Here is a 25,494-nt window from a genome sequence, read left to right as displayed (position 1 = left end):
ACTCCCTATATCGTGCTCTACCTTTGCTACTTTTTACCCGGGGCCCATATTTTTTTAGGATTTTTGGAGATTTGTTTTTGTGGATATTTTTCATTATCAAAGATAAATCTAATGGTAACCCAAACTCTGCTCTTCTCTTTACTGTAGATGCTTTTGGAAAGACGTCCATGGCTCTGGAGACACTGCGGCAGTGCATTTCTCGGGGCGGCGTTCTAACTTCAGATGGTTATCATTTCAAGCTGTTTAGTTCCGGAGCTATCAGCTACTTGGGTACCTGCCGCACATCAGGAGTGGGCAACCAGTCAGATTGCAATCGGATCTCCTCCCGCCTCTCCCGTCACTTCTCCATCTTGGTGCTGCCCAGCTTGTCTGTAGATGTTTTATTCTCCATCCACTCTCCACAGCTACAGAACTGGCTCAAAGAGTTCCCATGCATGCCCAGGTACATGGATATGGCACGATGTATCATCACTGCAACCTTAGACCTGTATTATGCCGTGTGTGAGCAGTTCCAACCCAACGTCCACAGGCCACACTTCCTCTTCTCCATGCATGACCTGCAGAAGGTGTTTCATGGAATATGCTTATGGGCACCGCGCAACTCTAACAGACAATCACTCCAGAAGAAGATTAGCCTCAGGGTTCTTCACTCTTCCTCTGCCCTTCCTTGCTTTGCTCCAGCCACACTGGGCCCTGCAGCCAACATGCTCAACATAGCTCGTCTGTGGATGCATGAGTGTCTGCGCACATTTGGAGACCGGCTGTGCTCAGAGGATGAGGGCCAAGCGCTGGTGTCACTGATGGCCAAGGTGTCAGAGAGACACTACAGCAGCAGGATGACAGTTAAACCCCAGACTGCAAGAGCAGAGGACACCCCATGTGCTGCATCAACTAGGCCTAGCACACATATACCCCCTCCTACACCAACAGACTACCAGAAGTCAAGCCATCAGCGACCATCCACTCCAAAGAAGCCTGCCATGTCCCCATTGCCTATGAAGGCTGAAACACACACAGAACAGGAGGAGCAAGCAGAGTTTTCTGACAGGGTGAGGAGCTCAGACTCCAGCTCATGGGGCAGTAGTGAGGATGATTTATTTGGTGATATCTACCCCAAAAAACAAGAAAATGACAAGAAAAAGCATGTGAAGAAACCCCTCAAGAAAGATGTCTCTCTTTTTCAACCGACACAGCTCATATCAAGCTCACATCAAGCACTGGATCCCTCTCCTCCAAAAGGACCTAAACCAGTCAATCAGTCAGACTGGAAGAGGAGCCATAAGCTGTGTGAACAGACCCCACAGACTGAGCCCAGCCCACCCAGGGCCCTTGTGCCTTTACAACTCCTGCAGGACATGGAGACTACTATTCAACATGTTGTCTTTAGCGTAGAGCTATTGGAGCCGCTCCCTTCCATGTCTCAGCAGCACAATTTTAAACGCAACTCTGCCTACCTGGAAAGAGACCTGGGGTTACTAGTTCAGCAGCTGGCTTTCACAGTCAAAAGCAAAGAGGAGGAGGAAGAAGAGGAGTTTGATGATAACTACAGGAGCACCTCTAGTTACACTGTGCACAGGCAGAGGGTATGTCAGCTGGTGCACGTCCTCAGGGCTCTGCTCATACCTGGCGGGCATGGGGCTCTGTTTGGGGCTGTGAGAGGCACAGGCCGAAAGACCACAGTGCGTTTAGCTGCCTATCTCACTGGCTATCAGTTGATAGAGGTGCATCCTGGGAATGAGAGTCAGTTGCGTGAGATGCTGCGGGAGGCAGGTGGCCATGCAGGCGTGCACGGTGGCAATGTGGTGATACTTGTCCACGAGGAGACCAGTCAAGCTGCCAGAGATGAACTGATGGTGGTGATGGCTGACGGGACCTTCCCAGGGCTCTACTCTGACGAGGAGCTGAAGAATCTGGTGCTGAGAATCAACGCTCTCATCAAGAACTCACGCAATCGCCTACGAGATGACCAGGCCCTTGAGAAGTAAGAAAATAGGTGTTTCTACAAATTACTTTCTGTATACACTACTAATAGTTAAGCAATCACAACTATGAAATAGCACATATGGAATCATGTAGTAACCAAAAAAGTGTTAAACAAATCTAAATGTATTTTATATTTGAGATTCTTCAATTAGCCACCCTTTGCCTTGATGACAGCTTTGCACACTCTTGGCATTCTCTCAACCAGCTTCACCTGGAATGCTTTTCCAACAGTCTTGGAGGAGTTCCCACATATGCTAAGCACCTGTTGGCTGCTTTTCCTTCACTCTGCGGTCCGACTCATCCCAAACCATCTCAATTGGGTTGAGGTCGTGGGATTGTGGAGGCCAGGTCATCTGATGCAGCACTCCATCACTCTCCTTCTTGGTCAAAAGCCCTTACACAGCCTGGAGGTGTGTTGGGCCATTGTCCTGTTGGAAAACAAATGATAGTTAGACTCACATGCTGACCAGACCGGATACGTCGCATGCGCGAGCGTCGCAAAATAAATTTAGAAATCCATGTTATTCAATTATTGCGTGCGCGCCAACGAGCGTCTGCGATGCCAAGGGCTAAAATAGAACTCCTTTCTATTTCTGACGTAGATCGCGCTGAAAGTCCTGCCTCTCCCATCTTCTCATTGGTTTATAGAAGCAGGTACCCACGTGCCATCTCCTCATTGGTTATACCCACGTGGGTGATTGAAAGACTGTTTTGCCGGTCGTCGTGGTAATACTATGAAAGTTTAGATGCGATCACCATATAAGTTCAAAGATGAAAAAGCCTGGAAGGAGGAGAGATGACTAGAAATGATTCGGTTGGCTGTTTTCTGTGTGGATTAATTGTCAGAGTAGAGGACCTTGTTATTTTACCTGAAATGCACAACTCAATGTTTATATCCCAGGACAAATTAGCTAGCAACAGCAAGCTAGCTAAATAGGACAAATTAGCTAGCAAGCGCAAGCTAACTAGCTAAATTGCCATACATGTTTAATGCTTTTTGACCTGTCCCCAAATTAATGTCATTAGTTCAGAGTTTGTTTTGATATTTTAACCTGCGTGTCGTGATCGTGCTTGTTGTAGGGGGACAACACGCTTGGTGGTTTGGGTTCCGTGTAAGCCCAAACGAGATGGGGTGGCGTTTTGCAGCAGAATGTTGTGGTAGCCATGCTGGTTAAGTGTGTCTTGAATTCTAAATAAATCGGTGTCACCAGCAAAGCACCGCCACACCATAACACCTCCTCCTCTATGCTTTACGGTGAGAAATACACATGCAGAGATCATCCATTCACCAACATCACGTCTCAAAAATACACAGCGTTTGGAACCAAAAACTCCAGACCAAAGGACACATTTCTACCGGTCTAATGTCCATTGTTCATGTTTCTTGGCACAAGCAAGTCTCTTCTTATTGGTGTCCTTTAGTAGTGGGTTCTTTGCAGAAATTCTGAAGGTCTGATTCACGCAGTCTCCTCTGAACAGTTGATGTTGAGATGTCTGTTACTTGAACTCTGTGAAGCATTTATTTTGGCTGCAATTTCTGAGGCTGGTAACTCTAATGAACTTATTCTCTGCAGGTGGTCCTCATGAGAGCCAGTTTCATCATAGTGCTTGATGTTTTTGCGACTGCACTTGAAGAAATTTTCCGAATTGACTGACCTTCATGTCTTAAAGTAGTGATGGACTGTCGTTTGTCTTTGCTTATTTGAGCTGTTCTTGCCATAATATGGACTTGGTCTGTATACCCCCCCCCCCCCCCCCCCCCCCACACCTCGTCACAACACAACTGATTGGCTCAAACGTATTAAGAAGGAAAGAAATTTCACAAAGGAACTTTCAACGAGGCACACCTGTTAATTGAAATGCATTCCAGGTGACTACCTCATGAAGCTGGTTGAGAGAATACCAAGCGTGTGCAAAGCTATCTTTGAATATAAAATATATTTTGTTTCACACTTTTTTTGCTTACCACATGATTCCATATGTGTTATTTCATAGTTTTGATGTCTTCCCTATTATTCTATAATGTAGACAACAGTACAAATAAAGAAAAGTCCTTTAATGAGTAGCCCAAACCGATCCAGATGAAGCATGCATCAGTAAGAAAAAAATATTAAAACTTTGCGAGTCGCCAGTTCACTAATGTTTTTTTGTTTTTTTAATATCACTTTTCTACTAATGCTATACTAATCTTGTGGGGACACAATTGATTCCCATTCAAAATTCAATTTTCCCTAAACCGAACCTTTTTATTAAAAAAAAATTGGGGGTGTATTTGTGGTCCCCACAAGTATAGTTAAACAAACACACTTTAGCTCAGAGGAGTCAGCTCAGACAGATCCAGCTCAACTCCAGGGGCCGGATTCACAAAACCTTACGTTTTTTCGTAAGTAATGTTTTGTGAATCCGGCCCCTGAGCTCCATCAGTGTCAAATATTAATTTAGAATGGAAAATGAATGTTCATGCAACACTTGTTAGTAATATTGAATAATATCGAACAGAATCGCACCGATTTGTACTACTAATCAAATCAAATCGAATCGTTTCAAACTAAAAGTATTGTATCGGAGCCCATGTATCTAGATGCGTATCGAATCGTGCTTGTAAGGAAAGATGCACATATCTACTAAAATGTGACATTTTTTAATGTGTGTAATATGAGATTCCCTTTCTTAAATGTCATTATTTGAAAGACCATTGTGATTTTTGATGCAGGTATTTCAGACAGACCCAGAGGAATGTGCATGTGTTCCTGCTGCTGCCCTTCTCCCCAGACACCAGTGAGCTGCCTCCTGAGAACGCCTCAGTAACCCTGGCAGTGGCACACATGACCAAGGCTCTCAGCCTCTGCTGCTGTGTGGAGGTATACCAGCCTTGGTCCACCCAGTCCCTTGTTGAGGCAGCCTTTTGTCGCCTCAGAGAGAGCCTGCAGATACCCGACACAGAAGGTTGGTTTATCTTGAGTTTGTCCCAAATGTCATCCTATTCCCTATATAGTGCACTACTTTTGATCAGGGTTCATAGTGCACTATTTTTGACCAGAGCCCAATGGTGGGAATAGGATGCCATTTGAGAATGATCCATGATGTATTTCCAACATAACATTTACATCATGTCTCTGTTAACACAAATTAATAAAGAATTTATACATTTATCTAATGTTGCTGTTATGTACCTTCCGTAGTGGACAGAGATGTCTTAGTGGGCAGTATTTCTGAGGCCATGGCAGGGATCCACCAGTCTGCCTGTAAATATGCCTCCATCCTCCACCCGGACCTCCAGCCTTTCAGCCCCCAGACATTTTTGGAGCTGATCGCTCACTTCTTCCACCTCTGCAGCCACCTCTGTGAACAGGGCCGGGGCCAGGCTAACAGGTGAGGAGGACTTATGGCTTGTGTGCCAAATGGCACCCTATTCCCTACATACTACACAACTTTTGACCAGAGCTCACATATTAGTGCACTATATATCTGTTAACAATTAGACACAAATACCTGGAAAATTGGTTTGTCTAAGAATGTAAAGCCCGTAACAGTAAAGTTTAGTTCTATTTTGTGATGTAGAAAATGAGCTGTCAAAATGTGTCAAACTTACATGTATCCATCTTGCTACCTCAGAGTGTCAACAATCTTGGCCCGTGTGAAAGACATGACAGACACAGCTGAGCAGAACAGCCAGGAAGTTGTCAGACTGAAGAGGAAGATTGCAGAAACGCAAAAGGTAACCAACTGGAAAAACTAACGTACATGTCTGGCTCTAAGGAGAGCACGGAGTTACAGTACCAGTCAAATGTTTGGACAAACCTATTCATTAAAGTTTTATTTTACAATAATAGTGAAGACATCAAAACTATGAAATAACACATATGGAATCATGTAGTAACCAAAGAAAAGTGTTAAACAAATCAAATATATTTTATATTTGTGATTCTTCAAAGTAGCCACCTTGATGACAGCTTTGCACACTCTTGGCATTCTTTCAACCAGCTTCATGAGGTAGTCACCTGGAATGCATTTCAATTAACAGGTGTGTCTTGTTAAAAAGTACATTTTTTGAATTTCTTTCCTGAATGCATTTGAGCCAATCGGTTGTGTTGTGACAAGGTAAGGGGGGTATATAGAAGATAGCCCTATTTGGTAAAAGACCAAGTCCATATTATGGCAAGAACAGCTCAAATAAGCAAAGAGGATTGACAGCCCATCATTACATCAAGACATGAAGGTCAGTTAATCCTGTGCAATCGCAAAAACCATCAAGCGCTATGATGAAACTGGCTCTCATGAGGACCGACACAGGAAAGGAAGACCCAGAGTTACCTCTGCTGCAGAGGATAAGTTCATTAGAGTTACCAGCCTCAGATTGCAGTCAAAATAAATGTTTCACAAAGTTCAAGTAACAGACACATCAACATCAACTGTTCAGAGGAGACTGCGTGAATCAGGCCTTCATGGTCAAATTGCTGCATGAAACCACTACTAAAGGACACCAATAAGAAGAAGAGACTTGCTTTGGCCAAGAAACACGAGCAATGGACATTAGACCGGTGGAAATCTTTCCTTTGGTCTGATGAGTCCAAATGTTAATGGATTGTCCCTGCATGTGTGGTTCCCACTGTGAACCATTGAAGGTGGAGGTGTGACGGTGTGGGGGTGCTTTTCTGTTGACACTCAGATTTATTTAGAATTCAAGGCACACCAGCATGACTACCACAACATTCTGCAGCGATATGCCATCCTATCTGGTTTGCGCTTAGTGGGACTATCATTTGTTTTTCACCATCACCCAACACACCTCCAGTCTGTGTAAGGGCTATTTGACTAAGAAGGAGAGTGATGGAGACCCATTGACTTTTAACTTTTTCCACATTTTGTTACGTTACAGCCTTATTCTAAAATTGATTTAAAAAATGTGAATCCTCAGCAATCTACACACAATACCCAATAATAACAAAGCAAATTATTATTTTTTTTTATGTTTGCAAATTTATAAAAAATAAAAAACAGATACCTTATTTACATAAGTATTCAGACTTTGCTGTGAGACTCGAAATTGACCTCAAGTGCATCTTGTTTCCATTTATCATCCTTGATGTTTCTACAACTTTATTGGAGTTTACCTGTGGTGAATTCATTTGATTGGACATGATTTGGAAAAGCACACAGCTGTCTATATAGGGTCCCACAGTTGACAGTGCATGTCAGAGCAGGGGACTGTCATTTGTTTTTCAACAGGACAATGACCCAACACACCTCCAGGCTGTGTATGGGCTATTTGACCAAGGAGAGTGATGGAGTGCTGCATCCGATGACCTGGCCTCCACAATCACCCGACCTCAACCCAATTGAGATGGTTTGGGATTAGTTGGACCGCAGAGTGAAGGAAAAGCAGCCAAAAGGGCTCAGCATTTATGGGAACTCCTTCAAGACGGTTGGAAATGCATTCCAGGTGAAGCTGGTTGAGCGAATGCCAAGAGTGTGCAAAGCTGTCAAGGCAAAGGGTAGCTAATTTGAAAAATCTAAAATATATTTTGATTTGTTTAACACTTTAGTTACTACATGATTCCATGTGTTATTTCATAGTTGTGATGTCTAAACTATTATTCTACAATGTAGAAAATAGTAAAAATAAAGAAAAACCCTTGAATGAGTAGGTGTCCAAACCTTTGACTATTACTGTACAGTCGTGGCCAAAAGTTAAGAATGACAAATATTAATTTTCACAAAGTTTGCTGCTTCAGTATCTTTAGATATTTTTTGTCAGATGTTACTATGGAATACTGAAGTATAATTACAATCATTTCATAAGTGTCAAAGGCTCTTATTGACAATTACATGAAGTTGATGCAATATTTGCTGCGTTGACCCTTCTTTTTCCAAGACCTCTGCAATCTGCCCTGGCATGCTGTCAATTAACTTCTGGGCTACATCCTGATGGCAGCCCATTCTTGCATAATCAATGCTTGAAGTTTGTCAGAATTTGTGGGTTTTTGTTTGTCCACCCGACTTTGGTTTCCTGGCCATGGACCCAAAATATCAATGTTTTGTTCCCCGAGCCACTTAGTTGTCACTTTTGCCTTATGGCAAAGTGCTCCATCATGCTGGAAAAGGCATTGTTTGTCACCAAACTGTTCCTGGATGGTTGGGAGAAGTTGCTGTCAGAGGATGTGTTGGTACCATTCTTTATTCATGGCTGTGTTCTTGGGCAAAATTGTGAGTGAGCCTACTCCCTTCGCTGAGAAGCAACCCCACACATGAATGGTCTCAGGATATTTTTCCTGTTGGCATGACACAGGACTGATGGTAGCTCTCACCTTGTCTTCTCCGGACAAGCTTTTTTCCGGATGCCCCAAACAATTGGAAAGGGGATTCATCAGAGAAAATGACTTTACCCCAGTCCTCAGCAGTCCAATCCCTGTACCTTTTGCAGAATATCAGTCTGTCCCTGATGTTTTTCCTGGAGAGAAGTGGCTTCTTTGCTGCCCTTGACACCAGGCCATCCTCCAAAAGTCTTCGCCTCACTGTGCGTGCAGATGCACTCACACCTGCCTGCTGCCATTCCTGAGCAAGCTCTGTACTGGTGGAGCTCCGATCCCACAGCTGAATCAACTTTAGGAGACGGTCCTGGCGCTTGCTGGACTTTCTTGGGCGCCCTGAAGACTTCTTCACAACAATTGAACCGCTCTCCTTGAAGTTCTTGATGATCCGATAAATGGTTGATTTAGGTGCAATCTTACTGGCAGCAATATCCTTGCCTGTGAAGCACTTTTTGTGCAAAGCAATGATGACGGCGCGTTTCCTTGCAGGTAACCATGGATGACAGAGGAAGAAGAATGATTCTAAGCACCACCCTCCTTTTGAAGCTTCCAGTCTGTTATTCGAACTTAATCAGCTTGACAGAGTGATCTCCTGCCTTGTCCTCGTCAACACTCACACCTGTGTTAACGAGATAATCGCTGACATGATGTCAGCTGGTCCTTTTGTGGCAGGGCTGAAATGTTATTTTGGGGGATTCAGTTCATTTGCATGGCAAAGAGGGACTTTGCAATTAATTGCAATTCATCTGATCACTCTTCATAACATTCTGGAGTATATGCAAATTGCCATCATACAAACTGAGGCAGCAGACTTAGTGAAAATTAATATTTGTGTAATTCTCAAAACTTTTGGCCACGACTGTATGTGTTGCTTCTCTTCAGTGTTCAACATGATCTGTACTGTACCTTTGAAAATCAAATATCTGTGTCCCAAATGGCATCCTTATTCCTTTATGGTGCACTACTTTTGACCAGAGCCCTATGGACCGGGTCAAAAGTAGTGCACTACATTAGAAATATGGGAAACCTCCCAAATGGCACCCTATCAATGGGTTTGCCTGTTTGTTTGTGTTCCAGTGCTTGTACCCGCTGCAGCGTGTGACAGACACAGAGCGAACGCTGTGTGAGCGTGCCCGGCAGCACTGTCTACTGGAGGAGAACAGACTATCTCACCTGGAGGAACAGACTCATCAGGCCCAACAGCAGGCAGAGGACGCCTTCAAGGAGGTCCTACTCATAGATAATATCAGCCTCTCTATCTATATGGTCCCAGTCACCTCTCTGCAATCATCATACTTATCACATTAGCACACTACGCCTGCCTATTCCCTGTATAGTGCACTACTTTTGACCAGGGACCTGATCAAAAATAGTGGACTATGTAGGGAAAAGGGGGACATTTTGATGTTTGTCTTATGTTCCTAATACTGTATGTTATGTTTCCTTGGACCTACCTAGGTGAGTCCTCTGTACCAGACTGCACTTGATGCTCTTCAGTCTCTGAGCACGTCAGACCTGGTTGAGGTGCGACGCTACAGATTTCCCCCAGACGGAGTGATAATCGTTATGGATGCCATATGCCTGTTATTCAACCGCCCACGCAACTGGGAGAGCAGCAAACAGCTGCTGGGACAGTCCAACTTCTTCCAGGTCAGGGGTCAAACGGGATGAGGCATCATTTTCTATTGGTAGAATATATAAGAGGAATTAAGAAAGTTACGAACTTACCTATTCTTTTTTCTTTTTTTTTTAAAGGATACTCTTTGTAATATGCAGTGAGTTTGCAGTGACCTACATCAAAGTTCAAGGATTATCTCCTATCATAAGATAATATATGTATTGTCTGTTTTTTCTTAGGAGTTGGAGTTCTTTGACCGCTCCATGTTGAGTGACGACCTGTTCCGTCAGTTGGGCCAGATAGTGCCGCAACGAGCATTCTTACCGGAGTCTGTGCGAGGTGTGAGCCGGGCGTGTGAGTCCCTGTGCCGCTGGGTGAGGGCAGTGTACCAGTATGCTTGTGTCCAGCGCCACATGGCCCCCCAGGAGGCCCGGAAGAAACAGCTGGAAGTGCGCATGGCGGAGAGCCGTGCCCGACTGTGTGTGGCCAGGTGTGAAGTCCTGTTGTAATTTGGTTGAAGGACAGTAGTGTGTGTGTGATATACAGTACCAGTCAAAAGTTTGAATACCTTTTTTTATGTCACCTTTATTTAACCAAGTAAGCCAGTTGAGAACAAGTTCTCATTTACAACTGTGACCTGGCCAAGATAAAGCAGTGCGACACAAACAGAGTTTGGGCTCATCAGACCAAAGGACAGATTTCCACGAGTCTAATGTCCATTGCTCATGGGATAAACAAACATAGTCAATAACACACTAGAAAAATCTTTATACAGTGTGTGCAAATGTAGTAAGATTAGGGAGGTAAGGCAATAAATAGGCCATAGTGGCAAAATAATTACAATTTAGCATTATCACTGGAGTGATCGATGTGGAGAAGATGAATGTGCAAGTAGAGATACTGTGGTGCAAAGGAACAAAAAAATAAATAGCAATATGGGGATGAGGGAGTTGGGTGGGCTATTTACAGATGGGCTGTGTACAGGTGCAATGATCGGTAAGCTGCTCTGACAGCTGATGCTTAAAGTTAGTGAGGGAGATAAGACTCCAGCTTCAGTGATTTTTGAAATTCGTTCCAGTCATTGGCAGCAGAGAACTGGAAGGAAAGGCAGCCAAAGGAGGAGTTGGCTTCCGGGAGGACCAGTGAAATATACCTGCTGGAGTGCGTGCTACGGGTGGGTGCTGCTATGGTGACCAATGAGCTGAGATAAGGCGGGGCTTTGTCTAGCAAAGACTTTTTGATAACCTGAAGACAGTGCGTTTGGCAACGAATATGTAGCGAGGGCCAGCCAACGAGAGTGGTGGGTAGTATATGGGGCTCTGTTGACAAAACGGATGGCACTGTGATAGACTACATCCAGTTTGCTGAGTAGAGCTGGAGGCTATTTTGTAAATGACATCACTGAAGTCACAGATCGGTAGGATAGTCAGTTTTACGAGGGTATGTTTGGCAGCATGAGTGAAGGAGGCTTTGTTGTGAAATAGGAAGCCGATTCTAGATTTAATTTTGGATTGGAGATGCTTAATGTGTGTCTGGAAGGAGAGTTTACAGTCTAACCAGACACCTAGGTATTTGTAGTTGTCCAAATATTCTAAGTCAGAACCGTCCAGAGTAGAGATGCTAGATGGGCGGGCAGGTGCGGGCAGCGATCGGTTGAAGAGCATGCCTTTAGTTTTACTTGCATTTGAGAGCAGTTGGAGGCCACGGAAGGAGTGTTGTATGGCATTGAAGCTCGCCTGGAGGTTAGTTAACACAGTGTCCAAAGAAGGGCCAGAAGTATACAGAAAGGTGTTGTCTGCGTAGAGGTGGATCAGAGAATCACCAGCAGCAAGAGCGACATCATTGATGTATACAGAGAAGAGAGTCGGCCCGAGAATTGAACCCTGTGGCACCCCCATAGAGACAGCCAGAGGTCCGGACAACAGGCCCTCCGATTTGACACACTGAATTCTATCTGAGAAGTAGTTGGTGAACCAGGCGAGGCAGTCATTTGAGAAACCAAGGCTGTTGAGTCTGCCGATAAGAATGCTGTGATACACAGAGTCGAAAGCCTTGGCCAGGTCGATGAAGACGACTGCCCGATATTGTCTTTTATTGATGGCGGTTATGATATCGTTTAGGACCTTGAGCGTGGCTGAGGTGCACACATGACCAGCTCGGAAACCAGATTGCATAGCGGAGAAGGTTAGGTAGGATTTGAAATGGTCGGTGATCTGTTTGTTAACTTGGCTTACCTACTCATTCAAGGGTTTTTCTTTATTTTTACTATTTTCTACATTGTAGAATAATAGTGTAGACATCACAACTCTGAAATAACACATATGGAATCATGTACTAACCAAAAACAGTGTTAAACAAATCAAAATGTATTTGAGATTCTTCAAAGTAGGCACCCTTTGCCTTGATGACAGCATTGCACATTCTTGGCATTCTCTCAACCAGCTTCATGAGGAAGTCACCTGGAATGCATTTCAAATCATTTCAAGGTGTGCCTTGTTAAGTTAATTTGTGGAATTTCTTTCCTTAATGCGTTTGAGCCAATCAGTTGTGTTGTGACAAGGTAGGGGTGGTATACAGAACATAGCCCTATTTGGTAAAAGACCAAGTCCATATTATGACAAGAACAGCTCAAATAAGCAAAGAGGATAGACAGCCCATCATTACATCAAGACATGAAGGTCAGTTAATCCCGTGCAATCGCAAAAACCATCAAGCGCTATGATGAAACTGGCTCTCATGAGGACCACCACAAGAAAGGAAGACCCAGAGTTACCTCTGCTGCAGACGATAAGTTCATTAGAGTTACCAGCCTCAGAAATTGCAGCCCAAATAAATGCTTCACAGAGTTCAAGTAACAGACACATCTCAACATCAACTGCTCAGAGGAGACTGTGTGAATCATGGTCTTCATGGTCAAATTGCTGCAAATAAACCAAAGCACACCAATAAGAAGAAGATACTTGCTTTGGCCAAGAAACATGAGCAATGGACATTAGACTCGTGGAAATCTGTCCTTTGGTCTGATGAGTCCAAATGTTTTATTTTTGGTTCCAACCGCCGTGTCTTTGTGAGACGCGGCGTAGGTGAATGGATGATCTCTGGATGTGTGGTGAAGATGGTGGTGTGGGGGTGCTTTGCTGTTGACACTGTCAGTGATTTATTTGGAATTCAAGGCACACTTAACAAGCATGGGTACCACAACATTCTGCAGCGATACGCCATCCCATCTGGTTTGTGCTTATTGGGACTATCATTTGTTTTTCAACAGGACAGTGACCCAAGGCTGTGTAAGGGCTATTTGACCAAGAAGGAGAGTGATGGAGACCCACTGACTTTTTTTTATTTTTCCACATTTTGTTACGTTACAGCCTTATTCTAAAATGGATAAAAAAAATAATTAAATCCTACACACAATACCCCATAATGACAAAGAAAAAACATGTTTTTAGAAATGTTGGCAATTTTATAAAAAATAAAAAACAGAATTACCTTATTTAGATAAGTATTCAGACTCTGCTATGAGACTCAATTGAGCTCAGGTGCATCCTGTTTCCATTGATCATCCTTGAGATGTTTCTACAACTTTATTGGAGTCTACCTGTGATAAATTCAATTGATTGGAAAAGCACACAGCTGTCTATATAAAGGTCCCACAGTTGACAGTGCAAGTCAGAGCAAAAACCAAGCCATGAGGTCAAAGGAATTGTGTCGGGGCACAGATCTGGGTAACGGTACCAAAAAATGTCTGCAGCATTGAAGGTCCCCTAGAAGACAGAGGCCTCCATCATTCTTAAATGTAAGAGTTTGGAACAACCAAGACTCTTCCTAGAGCTGTCCGCTCGGCCAAACTGAGCAATCGGAGAAGGGCCTGACCAAGAACCCGATGGTCACTCTGACCGAGCTCCAGAATTCTTCTGTGGAGATCGGAGAATCTTCCAGAAGGACAACCATCTCTGCAGCACTCCACCAATCAGGCTTTTATGGTAGAGTGGCCAGACAGAAGCTACCCCTCAGTAATAGGCACATGACAGCCCACTTGGAGTTTGCCAAAAGGCACCTAAAGAATCTCAGACCATGAGAAACAAGATTCTCTGGTCTGATGAAACCAAGATTGAACTCTTTGGCCTGAATGCCAAGCGTCATGTCTGGAGGAAACCTGGCACCATCCCTACAGTGAAGCATGGTGGTGGCAGTATCATGCTGTGGGGATGTTTTTCCAGCGGCAGGGACTGGAAGACTAGTCAGGATCGAGGGAACGATTAATGGAGCAAAGTACAGAGAGATCCTTGATGAAAACCTGCTCCAGAGTTCTCAGGACCTCAGACTAGGACGAAGGTTCACCTTCCAACAGGACAACAACCCTAAACACACAGCCAGACAGAGCAGGAGTGGCTTCAGGACAAGTCTCAATGTCCTTGAGTGGCCTAACAATAGCCTGGACTCTAACACGATAGAACATCTCTGAAGAGACCTGAATATAGCTATGCAGCGACCCTCCCCATCCGACCTGACAGAGCTTGAGAGGATCTGCAGAGAAGAATGGGAGAAACTCCCCAAATAAGGGTGTGCCAAGTTTGTAGCCTCATACCCAAGAAGACTCGATGCTTGAATCGCTGCCAAAGGTGCCTCAACAAAGTACTGAGTGAAAGGTCTGATTACTTATGTAAATGTTATTTTTTTTATACATTTGCAAAAATATCTAAACTTGCATTATGGGGTATTGTGTGTAGATTGGGAAAAATAATTTCATCCATTTTAGAATAAGGCTGTAATGTAACAAAATGTGGAAAAGGTCAAGGGGTCTGAATACTTTCCAAATGCACTGTATAAAGGACTAGGTCAAAAATATGCCAGTTAAGACAAGAGGATTCAAATATACCATAACTCTTAGTGCCACTATTCAACAAGGGACTAAACTTCCTCATTCGGAATGACTGGGAGTCAGTGATAGCAGCACAAAGTTCGCCATCAAAGTGAAAAATAAACACATTCGTAGTGAATTTCAGCAAGGTACTCAACAGACAAATGCCATAACTGCTTTACTGTCATTAGTCGTTTAGACGTTTTTAAAAGTATCTGCAGCCAATTAATTACTGGATATCCCTTCCGCTGATCATGTTTTCAATGCTAATCCTGTAGAATCCAGCAATGGCGCTGGTCCCATGAATTTGTGTATTTTCTAACACTTCCATATAGAATTATTGCGCTGTCTTTACCTTCCCATCGTCAAACTAGATATAAGAAGTAGGAAAGTTTGAAGATTGCAAGCATGGGAGCAGGTGGCCTTGAATAAATAACAAACGTCTAGGTATTGCGATACTACACCAGGCTGCAGGAGGAGGAGGCCCGGGAGCAGCTGGAGGACATGGAGAGACAGCAGCAGTTCCTCAGACTGGACCTGGAAGAGCTGACCACCCAGCTGCGTAAGGCTGAGACCCTGGAAAGAAAGGCTGCTGCTGCAGTACAGCAGGTCCAGTGTCACATCACTGACTGGACTGCTGCCGCAAAGGGAAGTAACACTCATACTAATACATACCAATGGATATGTCCCAAATGGAACCCTATTCCCTATATAGTGCACTACTTGGGCCCTGGTCAAAAGTTATATTGGGAATAGTTACATTACAACTCTTACTGCTATATTTTACCTACAGTAATTTATTTACATTTTAATCATATATTTTTTAATTTATTTTTTAACAATAATGCAATTTTGTTTTTATTCTAGAGAATAAAGAACCATAACATGCTCCACTCCTCTCTTCTGTAGGAGACAGAAATGAATAACCAGACCATATCAGGGGACGCTCTGCTCCTGGCTGCCACAATCACCTACCTGGGTCCATTTTTGCCAGATGTACGGATGGTACTATTGGGGAAGTGGAGAGAGCTGTGTCTGTCTGGACACATTAACATCAACCCTGAGGACCCTAGGACCTCTCTACTCCCGAACCCTGCTTCCATAGCCCCTGGGCCACCTGGGGCCCTTGAGGCCCCTCTCCATGTCCCCATCCCTATGGGAGCAGAGCTGCAGATGGCCCTGGCTAGGGCTGTAGGGGTGGACCATCGCCAGGTGCTCGGGGTGCCTCCCAGGCTGGTGCTCAAGCTGCTGCTGTGGGGATACAGAGGCCCCTGGGCTCAACACTGGCCCCTGCTGGCAGACGCTCAGCAACATGAGATGAGTGCCCAGGCCATGCTGCTGACAGGTGAGCAGCTAGGAGCCCCTAGGGGCTGATCTTAAGTAGGTTTTGTGTTTTCCTCACTAATGGTTAATGTTAGGATTGAGGGAGAGGAAGCTGATCCTAGATCTTTACCTAGGGCAGGTATTCCCAAACTGGAAAAAAAAAAAAACTCAATGCCATTGGGGATACGCAAAATATAAAATTGTGATTCACATTAAAAAAAATACATATATATATATATTTTTTAATTCACATTTTAAAACAGTCCATTTATATTTTCCAACGGGGCTATCTATACATTTGGGTGAGGTTTTTTCCTCGCCTGAGTAGCTTCGTTTCACTGCCAAAAAATAAAATAAACCATTTAGTGTTCAGCGATATAACACAACAACGTCAAATACAGGTAGCCTAATCAAATAATTAACATCCAATAACATTAACCGTTACTTTCTCGCGGCCAGTGTTGCCAACTTCGCCGCTATATTTAGCGAGTATTCAGACCCCTCTAGCGACACATTTTCCAAAAAGCGACTAGCGACAAATCTAGCGACTTTTTCTGGTGTTATTGGAGACTGATGTGAATGCACATCTTCATGTTCTTACTCTTCTCAACGAGCAGCGGGTGCTGCCGTGGGCCCCACTCCCGTCCCAAAGCACTCAGACGGCCATTCTCGCGCTGAAGTCCCTCCCAGCTGCAGGAGGAGATGTTCACCCCTCCGCGTCCAGACTGCGCATGCGGGAATCCGCTGCTGGCTGATCCCGCCCTGGCATACATAGGGCGGGATGTGAAAGTTAATTAAAAAAAATTAAAAAAATAGGTACCTCCGCCAGAGTGTCTCTTTTGGGTCACTTTTTCCGGGCCCAAGCCCGGATAAAAAACAAAACAAGAATCGACAGAAGAAAGTTAATTTGTAGTTCTGAACATATATTTAAGGGTGTTTTTTACTCACTTTTTGTCTCTCCGAAGAAGTTATTCCTCTCTCCTACAGCGCCCGTCACAATTACGTGCACATGGCCAATTATGAAAATTAGGTGATGCAGTCATTTAGAGACTTTTAGGACAGCCAATATCTACTTTACTTACTGAGGAGTTGGCAACACTGTTTCGCGGGAATTCCACTGCTGCTCGAAAATGGATGAATGGTTAGAAAAAGTAAGGCCCGCGTCCGAGATACAGATCTACTACCAGCAGTACTACACCTGCATCTGTTGACGACACAAGTTCTGCTTCCACAAGCACATCCAATGCTAGCATCAGTAATTCTACATGTGTTGTTAGCTTAGCTAGCATGGACACTGACAGTTGTGAATCTGATGCAGCCGAAGAGCTACTGCCCCCTTACCCGGAAAGCACCGAACAGTTGGACCATCGAAGAGGCGCAAATATGATGAGAACTACATTGATTTGGGGTTCACTTATATTGGGAGTAGTGCCTTTCTTTAGCCACAGTGTGTTATATGTGCAAAAGTACTATCTCACAAGTCGATGAAACATTCACTCTTGCGCAGACATTTAGAAACAAAACATGCCCATTTAAAAATAAGCCACAGGATTTTTTTTGAGCGAGAATTAAGACGACTTTTGAGTAGCAATACATGTATAAAAGCAACAGATACCATTCATAAGAAGGGGCTAGAAGCGTCTTTGCTACCGAGTGGCTTGGACAAAGCAAGCCCCATACAATTGTGGAGGACTTAATTCTTCCTGCTGCAGCGGATATGGCTGTGACAATGCTGGGGAAAAAGGCCAAAAAAACTATACAGACAATGCTTTCATCAAACAACACTGTTTCATGACGCATCAGTGACATGGCAAGAGATGTTTTGAAACAACTGCTTTGCATACAAGCCAGTAAATTCTATGCGTTACAGTTGGATGAGTCAACAGACGTGGTGGGCCTGGCACAGCTCCTGGTATATGTCCATTATGTTTATGGGGGGTCAATTAAGGAAGACCTCCTGCAAACCAGTACAACAGGAGAGGATATTTTTTAAGTACTGGACAGCTTTGTGACATCAAATGGACTTTGGTGGTCAAGATGTGTTGGTATCTGTACTGATGGCGCAAAAACCATGACAGGGAGACATAGTGGAGTGGTAACGCGTGTGCAAGCAGTTGCTCCCAACATCACTTGGGCACACTGCAGCATCCACCGAGAAGCTCTTGCTGCCAAGGGAATTCCTGACAGTTTGAAAGACTTTGGACACTACAGTGAAAATGGTTAACTTTGTTAAAGCAAGGCCCCTGAACTCTCGTATTTCCTACACTATGCAATATGGGCAGCGACCATATAACGCTTTTACAACATACAGAAGTGCGCTGGGCAAAGTGTTGACACATATTTTTTAATTGAGAGACAAGCTTAAAGTTTTATTTTACTGACCATAATTTTCACTTGTCTGACCACTTGCATGATGACGAGATTCTCACACAACTGGCCTATCTGGGATATGTTTTTTTCTCGCCTTAATGATCTGAATCTAGGATTACAGGGACTCTCCACAACTATATTCAATGTGCGCGACAAAATTGTGGCTATGATTAAGAAGTTGGAGCTCTTGTCTGCATTAACAAGGACAACACACAGGTCTTTCCATCATTGTATGATTTTTTTTGTGTGCAAATTAACAAGCTTATGTACAATGCCAAATGTGATATAGCGAAGCACCTGAGTGAGTTGGGTGCGTAATAACGCAGGTACTTTCCCGAAACCGATGACACAAACAACTGGATTCGTTATCCCTTTCATGCCCTGCCTCCAGTCCACTTACCGATATCTGAACAAGAGAGCCTCATCGAAATTACAACAAGCGGTTCTGTGAAAATAGAATTTAATCAAAGCCACTGCCAGATTTCTGGATTGGGCTGCGCTCAGAGGATCCTGCCTTGGCAAATCATGCTGTTAAGACACTGATGCCCTTTGCAACCACGTACCTATGTGAGAGTGGATTCTTGTCCCTCACTAGCATGAAAACTAAATACAGGCACAGACTATGTGTGGACAATTATTTAAGACTGAGACTCTCTCCAATACAACCCAACATTGCAGTTATGTGTATCCTTTCAATCACACCCTTCTCATTAACCTGTGGTGAGTTATTTACAATTGTTGATGAACAAATAAGGATTTATATGTAAGATGGTTAAATCATGAGCAAAATGATTGATTATATTATTATTTGTGCCCTGGTCCTATAAGATCTCTTTGTCACTTTCCACGAGCCGGGTTGTGACAACTCACACTCATTCTTATGTTTAATAAATGTATTGTATAGTGTGTGTGGCAGGCTTACAATGATGGCAAAAAACAACATTTGTGAATACGCTGACCATGGTGCTAGAGGGGGTCCGCAGCTGGAGGTTGAATGTTAGAAGGGGTACGGGACTATAAAACGTTTGGGAACCACTGACCTAGGGGAAACGTCACAGTTAAGGTCAAACAAAAACTGATTTGTCCATTTTGTGTTTGAGAAATGCTGATTGTGTATGTTGCTTCCCCATCAGGGCATCTTCCAGGTGACGACACCACAGCTCAGAGGGAGGGAGAGTATGAACTTGTGGTCAGTGCTGATGACCCAGACCTACTGGACAAAGTCAGGCAGGGTTCAGAGAAAGGTGAGCTAATGGAGTTAGTACATATTGTGCTGGAGGAACATTTTGATGTTTGTGAGACTGATACTGGTTCCTTTCCTTGAGGGGCTTTACTCTTAGTCCCTCACTCACATCATGTTGTGAGCCTGGTGGTCCCAGATGTGGTCCAGTATGGTTCAGTTGGTAGAGCATGGTGCTTGCACCGCCAAGGTTGTGGGTTCGATTCTTGGGGCCAACCATACGTAAAATATATGCAAGTATAACTGTAATTCGCTTTGGATAAAATGGCATATATTAGCTGTGTGTGCTCTTGCAAACAACATTTGTCACTGTCAACATGACTTGAGTGAAATTATGCCACAAACAGACTAAGGCTATCATTTTGTTTCCGCGCAGGATTGAGGGTGTTGGTTACCCACGTGGAGCGAGCAGTCCCCAGCCCAGAGTTCCTGGAGGTGTTGATGCGGCCGGCAGGGAGCCATTCTCCTGGTCTGAGACGACCTGTTCAGACAGCCCATCCAGAGTTTTGCCTGTTCCTCAGCACTCCACTACCAGTCAGACTCATACTCAATGGTAGGAAATATATATACCAGTACATACTTTTCTTTCTGCTCATGAAAGTAGTAGTCGGAGCCAGAACGGCCTATAGGGCAGGAGCCTATATCCTGTTTCTATAGCGTGAGGCAGCTTGATGTACAAGTACACCACCTCCCTGAACAGGACCCAATGAAAGTTCTAGGTTACTACATTAATTCTCCATTGTGTCCCCACAGAGATCCACCCGTCTATCCTGTCTGAGGTGTATGTCATTGACCTCTCTCTGAGCTCCACTGAGGTGCAGGAGCTCATGTTGACAGAGCTGGTGCAGTCCGAGTGTCTGGAGCTGTGGGTTCAGCACTGTCTCGTCAACACCGACAAGAAGGCACTGCAGGACAAACTGTGCCAGGAAGAGGTGACCCAATAAGAATGAGACCTATATTTCTCTGGCTTTAGAATATAGTATATTACTCTGTGCTATACTATATGTGCATCCCAAATGACACCCTATTCCCTATATAGTGCACTACTTTTAACCAGAGTCCTGTACACTATATAAGGAATAGGGTGCCATTTGGGAATCACAATATGGGTTTATAGCAAAGGATTTATTCCCTTTATTCCCTCTCCCCAGGTCTCTCTAATGGAGTACATCCTCCAGTCCTTCACCCCTCTGCTGCAGGACCCTGAGTTCCTCCCCCGGGTGTCAGCCTGTCAGACAGCCTCCCAGAAGCTGCAGGCTGAGATTATGGAGCTGAGCCTGGAGCTGGAGCGCCACAAGCCCCTCCTGGCTGACTTCCACAGAGTGGCAGGGCTGGCCACAGCCCTCTACCAGGCCCTGCAGGAGGTGGCACGCCTCTCCCCCTTCTACTTGTTCCCCCTGAGGAACTTCCTGTTCGCTGTGAGGGGGACGTTAGTCCTGAAGGGCCGACCTGATGTTACCTTTAGTGGAGAGGTAGTGACAGGGGCAGTCATGGCAGAGATCACACACAGGATGGTATCTCACCTGTTGGCCCAGTACCGGCCCTGCCTGTTCCAGAGCCATGCAACGCTGCTGAGGCTCCTGGTGTCTGTGGCTCTGTTCCTGCACAACGAGGGCTGCTCGGAGGTGGAGCGGTTGGCATTCCTCAGGGGCCTAGGAGATATGGACCTCCCAGTAGATGCTTCCACACCAGTCTCACCTCCACCATCTACCTCTCCATCTCAGCATCATGTGCTCCCCAGCTGGGTGCCTCCTCACACCCACACAGAGGTCCTCCGGCTACACAACATCCCAGCCTTCACAGGGCTGCTCTCATCCCTGGCCACCTCTCCCAGCCAGTGGCAGGAGTACCTGCGCTTCCCCTCCTCCACAGTGGTGGGGCCTGTCCCCTGTCGCTCTCACTCCCACCTGTCCACTCTGCAGAGGGCTCTCCTCTGGAAGACCATGCTGCCCCACTGCCTGGCTGCTGTGGCTGAGGACCTGGCTGCCTGTCATCTGGGCCAGCCCGTGCGGTCAGCGGTAGCTGGGGCCCCTCACACCGGCTCCCCAGAGGCCCTCTCCCGCTTCCTGAACAAACACAATGGGCCAGTCATAATCACACTCCCAGGCCCAAGCAGAGATGGTTGGGCTAGCATCCAACCACTTCACTGGCTGAAACAAGTGTCCCAGTACCAAACAGACAAAAGAGGGGTAATGCTTATGTCTTACTTACACAAACATACCTTTTGTGTTCAATTTAAATCAGATTGCCATTATATCCAGCATTCCAGTTTTGTGTAATAATCTTCTAAATGACTGTTGATTTCAGGTGAAAGTCATATCATTTGGAGCTAAATGCCAGAAGGAGGTCATCCTCTCAGCACTGAAGATAGCTGTTCATGATGGCAATTGGCTGGTCTTTAACAACTGTCATCTGTTAGACCAATGGGATGACGAAGTGGTGTGTCAACTCAATCAGTTGATATCCTGTGCAGACAAAGGTGAGAATCACAATAATAATCACCAATCTTATCCACCCTGTGTAATCTCAATATGTAATCTCATATCTAATCCTATTATTATTTCCAGGGCACCAAACAGATGTGGAGACAGAGGGCCTCATTCCAGTTGGGCTGTGTGCAGGTAGTCGGGTCCACCCACGCTTCAGACTTTGGTTTATCACACGAGGATACAACCCACTCTCCATCCCAGGTACTCAATAGAACATACTATCACAGACACCTATTTTTCTATGACTGTTAAGTCTTAGGATACTTCCCAAATGCCACCCTATTCAAAATATATTGTGAACTACTTTTGACCAGAGCTCTATGGGCGCCTGGTCAAAGATTAATGGCTCTATTCAATCGGTGTCGCAGAATTTCTGCACAAAAGCCCAATTGAAATTTAAAGGGAATGTTCCCACATTGGCGGAGATTGCATTCACGGTAAACACTGCATGTCGGGTCAATCGGAAATTACCTTTCCATTTCTATCACACTGGGCACCTGTGGGACAGTTGTTGGGGGGGCTCAAGGTCACAACGGCAGGCAATGGCATCTAGGCTTTGATACCAGCAACACTCCGGATGCCAGCTCACTTCACGTCAGATTTTTTTCCATCAGACCCAGGATTCAAACTGGCAAATCTCTGGTTGCTGGCTCGACTCTCTAACCATTACCCCTGGGGGGTGGGGGTGCTATTTGGGATGCATGGCCAAGTCATAAATACTATATAGACTGTATAGGGTGCCATTTGAAACTAATTGTCCTCTCCCCCTGGCAGCGTCAATGAGAGTGTGTGCACTGCGTCTGGTCTGTGACTCTCCTTGGGATGTGAAGGAGGAGCTGTGCTCTTCTCTGCGTCAGGTTGTGTCTGTCACTTCGTCTGCCCCAACCTCTGGTGTCACAGCCTGCACCATGGAACCCATGCTGCGCTCTGCCATCCTGCACTCTGTCCTGCTGCAACGACAGGCATACAAACACCTAGGCCAGGGAAACATCTATCACTGGTGAGATGACTATATATTGGTTATCATGATGACAGATGATACAAAGCCCTGCGACAGGCTAGTGTCCTGTCAAGGGGGTGTACCTGTACATCACAGGAGGCTGTTGAGGCTCATAATAATGGCCGGAACAGATCTAATGGAATGTCATCAAACACCTGGAAACCATGTTTTGATACCATTCCACTCCCATCATTACCAAGAGCCCGTTCTCCAAAATGAAGGTCCCACCAACCTCCTGTACTGTACATCAAGCTGCCTCACGCTACAGAAACTGGAGCTCATGCCCTATGGGCCATTCTGGCTCTGACAAAGCTTACTTACTCTCATGATAGATGATGAATAGGACATATTATTACCACAACATTGGTTATATGCATGTTAAGGATGTTTTTATTTTTTTTCTCAAGGACTCAGGAGGACCTGCTGGCGCTGGTGGATGCTCAAGTCCGTATCGCCAAAGTGTGTGGCAACCCAACTGGGGCGCTGGAGTACATAGCAGGTAACGTTGCTTTCTCTACTTAGACCTTATGTAACAGTTGAGGACTCCCTGGTAACTAAATGAAGAACCATTCCATAAATTGAAATGGATTTGTCAATGGTAAACATACTGTTCATATTCTGTGAAAATACGAGTACATAATTTCTTGGGAATGCATCCCAAATAGCACCGTATTCCCTACATAGTGTACTACTTTTGACCAGAGCCCTCATCAAAAGTAGTGCACTAAATAGGGAGCCATTTGGGACAAAGATTTGATTTTGACCTTTGTGCTCTGGTTTGTTAATAGCCAACCTGGTGTATGGAGGCCATGTGGCAGACCTGGCAGACCTGGCGGCAGTGGAGAGTGTGTCTAGGGCCTGTCTCAGAGCAACACCTCCTCTCTGGGGCAGTGGGCCTCACACTCTCTCCGATATCATCCACATACCTAGCCGCTGTGGTACTGAAACACTTCACTATTAACCAGCTTCAATGCCACAACAGACCCTACTTACATCACTAACAAAATATATGTACTATATTAAAGACTAACTCATATCCTATGAATTTGAAGTACATTACCCTACTTACATGTTCAATCTTCAGCAGTCAGTCATAGGAATCTGTTCTTCTGAGTAAATTAGGAACATTTATTTTGCCATCTCTGCAGACTTATCAGGCCTGCTGCAAAGTCTGGAGCAACGTGTTCAGGCTTTGGCCAACACCAGCGACCCCTTGGTGTTGGGCTTTAGTGCTGGTTTGGCAGAAGAGCTGGTGAAGGTTCACAGCCACACCCTGAACACTCTGCTTCAAGACTCCCAGAAGCCCTTTGGCAGGGTCAGGAGCACCAACAAGCTGACCCACCCTGCTCTGCTGCCAGACTTCAACCAGGCCAGGGACCGACTACTGGCCCTAAAGGAAAGTCTGGGACGCAAGGATGACATCAGGGTTGTGAGTGTTGGAGCTCCATCCCTGGGACCCCTACGCTACTTCCTCCAAGCAGAGTGGGACGGACTGGTTGATGTGGTTTCCTCCCTGCATTCTGAGTTTAACCAGCCCATGCGAAACAGCAAGCCTACTGTCTCCTCTCTCCTGACCGTCTCAAGCCTGTTCCGCTTAGAAAGGAGAGCGGAGCTGCTCAAGGCATACCTATGTGATAAGGCCACCAATGGTCCTTCCAATGCGTACCGCCTGTCTGCCTTCTCCAACGCCAGGGGCTTTCTGGGCGCGTTAATCAGGGAGGCTGCCCATGCTAAGCAGAGGGACATCAGCAACATCTCTCTTCATTTCCAAGTACAATAATCTCTAAACTGCCTCACAAAGCTACAAGTACCACTCATTTTTATTGGATTAGACCTACAAAAAATGATATTCCATTTATTGCTTTTACTTTGTCTTGCTAGGTGCTCAGTGCTGCAACATCCCCAGCCTCTCTTCCCCTGAGCGGTGTATATCTGTGTGGACTAGAACTGAGAGGGGCACTGTGGGATACGCGGCTAGGAGCCCTGCAGGACACGCTCTCCCCCCAGCCCTGCCTGCTCCCCCTCCTCTGGGTCAGAGCACGGGTGAGGAACACAGACACTGTCCGAGCCCCAGACAGCCCCCCCTGCAACGCCTCCTCCCTGCCCCTCTACCACTGTCCCCTCTATCTGGACGGAGAGCATGGGGACAGTAGATACTGGGAACTGGCTGAGAATAACGTTATCACTCGTGTCCCTCTATTGGCAAAGCTAGATCCTGTGCTATGTACACTAAGAAGAGTGAGGCTTGTGAGTACCCTGTGAGACTAGACTGCAGAATTCAATGCTGCGATTATACTGA

At 45.2% G+C, this 25,494-nt stretch overlaps 1 protein-coding gene across 1 annotated transcript in view; it reads left to right on the top strand.

Moving 5' to 3' along the window:
• The window catches only part of LOC139385721 (dynein heavy chain domain-containing protein 1), a 47,760-nt gene extending 22,275 nt beyond the window's left edge, over nt 1-25,485 (top strand). The window contains exons 26-45 of the mRNA XM_071131002.1: nt 148-1,981; nt 4,697-4,929; nt 5,166-5,355; nt 5,599-5,701; nt 9,372-9,521; nt 9,753-9,944; nt 10,152-10,402; nt 15,241-15,382; nt 15,683-16,118; nt 19,600-19,710; nt 20,083-20,259; nt 20,460-20,638; nt 20,858-21,895; nt 22,014-22,185; nt 22,328-22,396; nt 22,970-23,195; nt 23,603-23,694; nt 23,984-24,133; nt 24,344-24,966; nt 25,077-25,485. Coding sequence (XP_070987103.1) covers nt 148-1,981; nt 4,697-4,929; nt 5,166-5,355; nt 5,599-5,701; nt 9,372-9,521; nt 9,753-9,944; nt 10,152-10,402; nt 15,241-15,382; nt 15,683-16,118; nt 19,600-19,710; nt 20,083-20,259; nt 20,460-20,638; nt 20,858-21,895; nt 22,014-22,185; nt 22,328-22,396; nt 22,970-23,195; nt 23,603-23,694; nt 23,984-24,133; nt 24,344-24,966; nt 25,077-25,457 — 6,749 coding nt within the window. The 3' untranslated portion in view covers nt 25,458-25,485. The remainder of the gene's footprint in view (nt 1-147; nt 1,982-4,696; nt 4,930-5,165; nt 5,356-5,598; nt 5,702-9,371; nt 9,522-9,752; nt 9,945-10,151; nt 10,403-15,240; nt 15,383-15,682; nt 16,119-19,599; nt 19,711-20,082; nt 20,260-20,459; nt 20,639-20,857; nt 21,896-22,013; nt 22,186-22,327; nt 22,397-22,969; nt 23,196-23,602; nt 23,695-23,983; nt 24,134-24,343; nt 24,967-25,076) is intronic.
• The last annotated feature ends 9 nt before the right edge of the window (nt 25,486-25,494 follow it).

Source organism: Oncorhynchus clarkii, chromosome 27 (genome assembly GCF_045791955.1).
Source record: "Oncorhynchus clarkii lewisi isolate Uvic-CL-2024 chromosome 27, UVic_Ocla_1.0, whole genome shotgun sequence".
Classification (NCBI taxonomy): Eukaryota; Metazoa; Chordata; class Actinopteri; order Salmoniformes; family Salmonidae; genus Oncorhynchus; species Oncorhynchus clarkii.
Note: the sequence above shows the minus strand (reverse complement) of the source record. Positions and strands in the feature narration are given on the sequence as shown.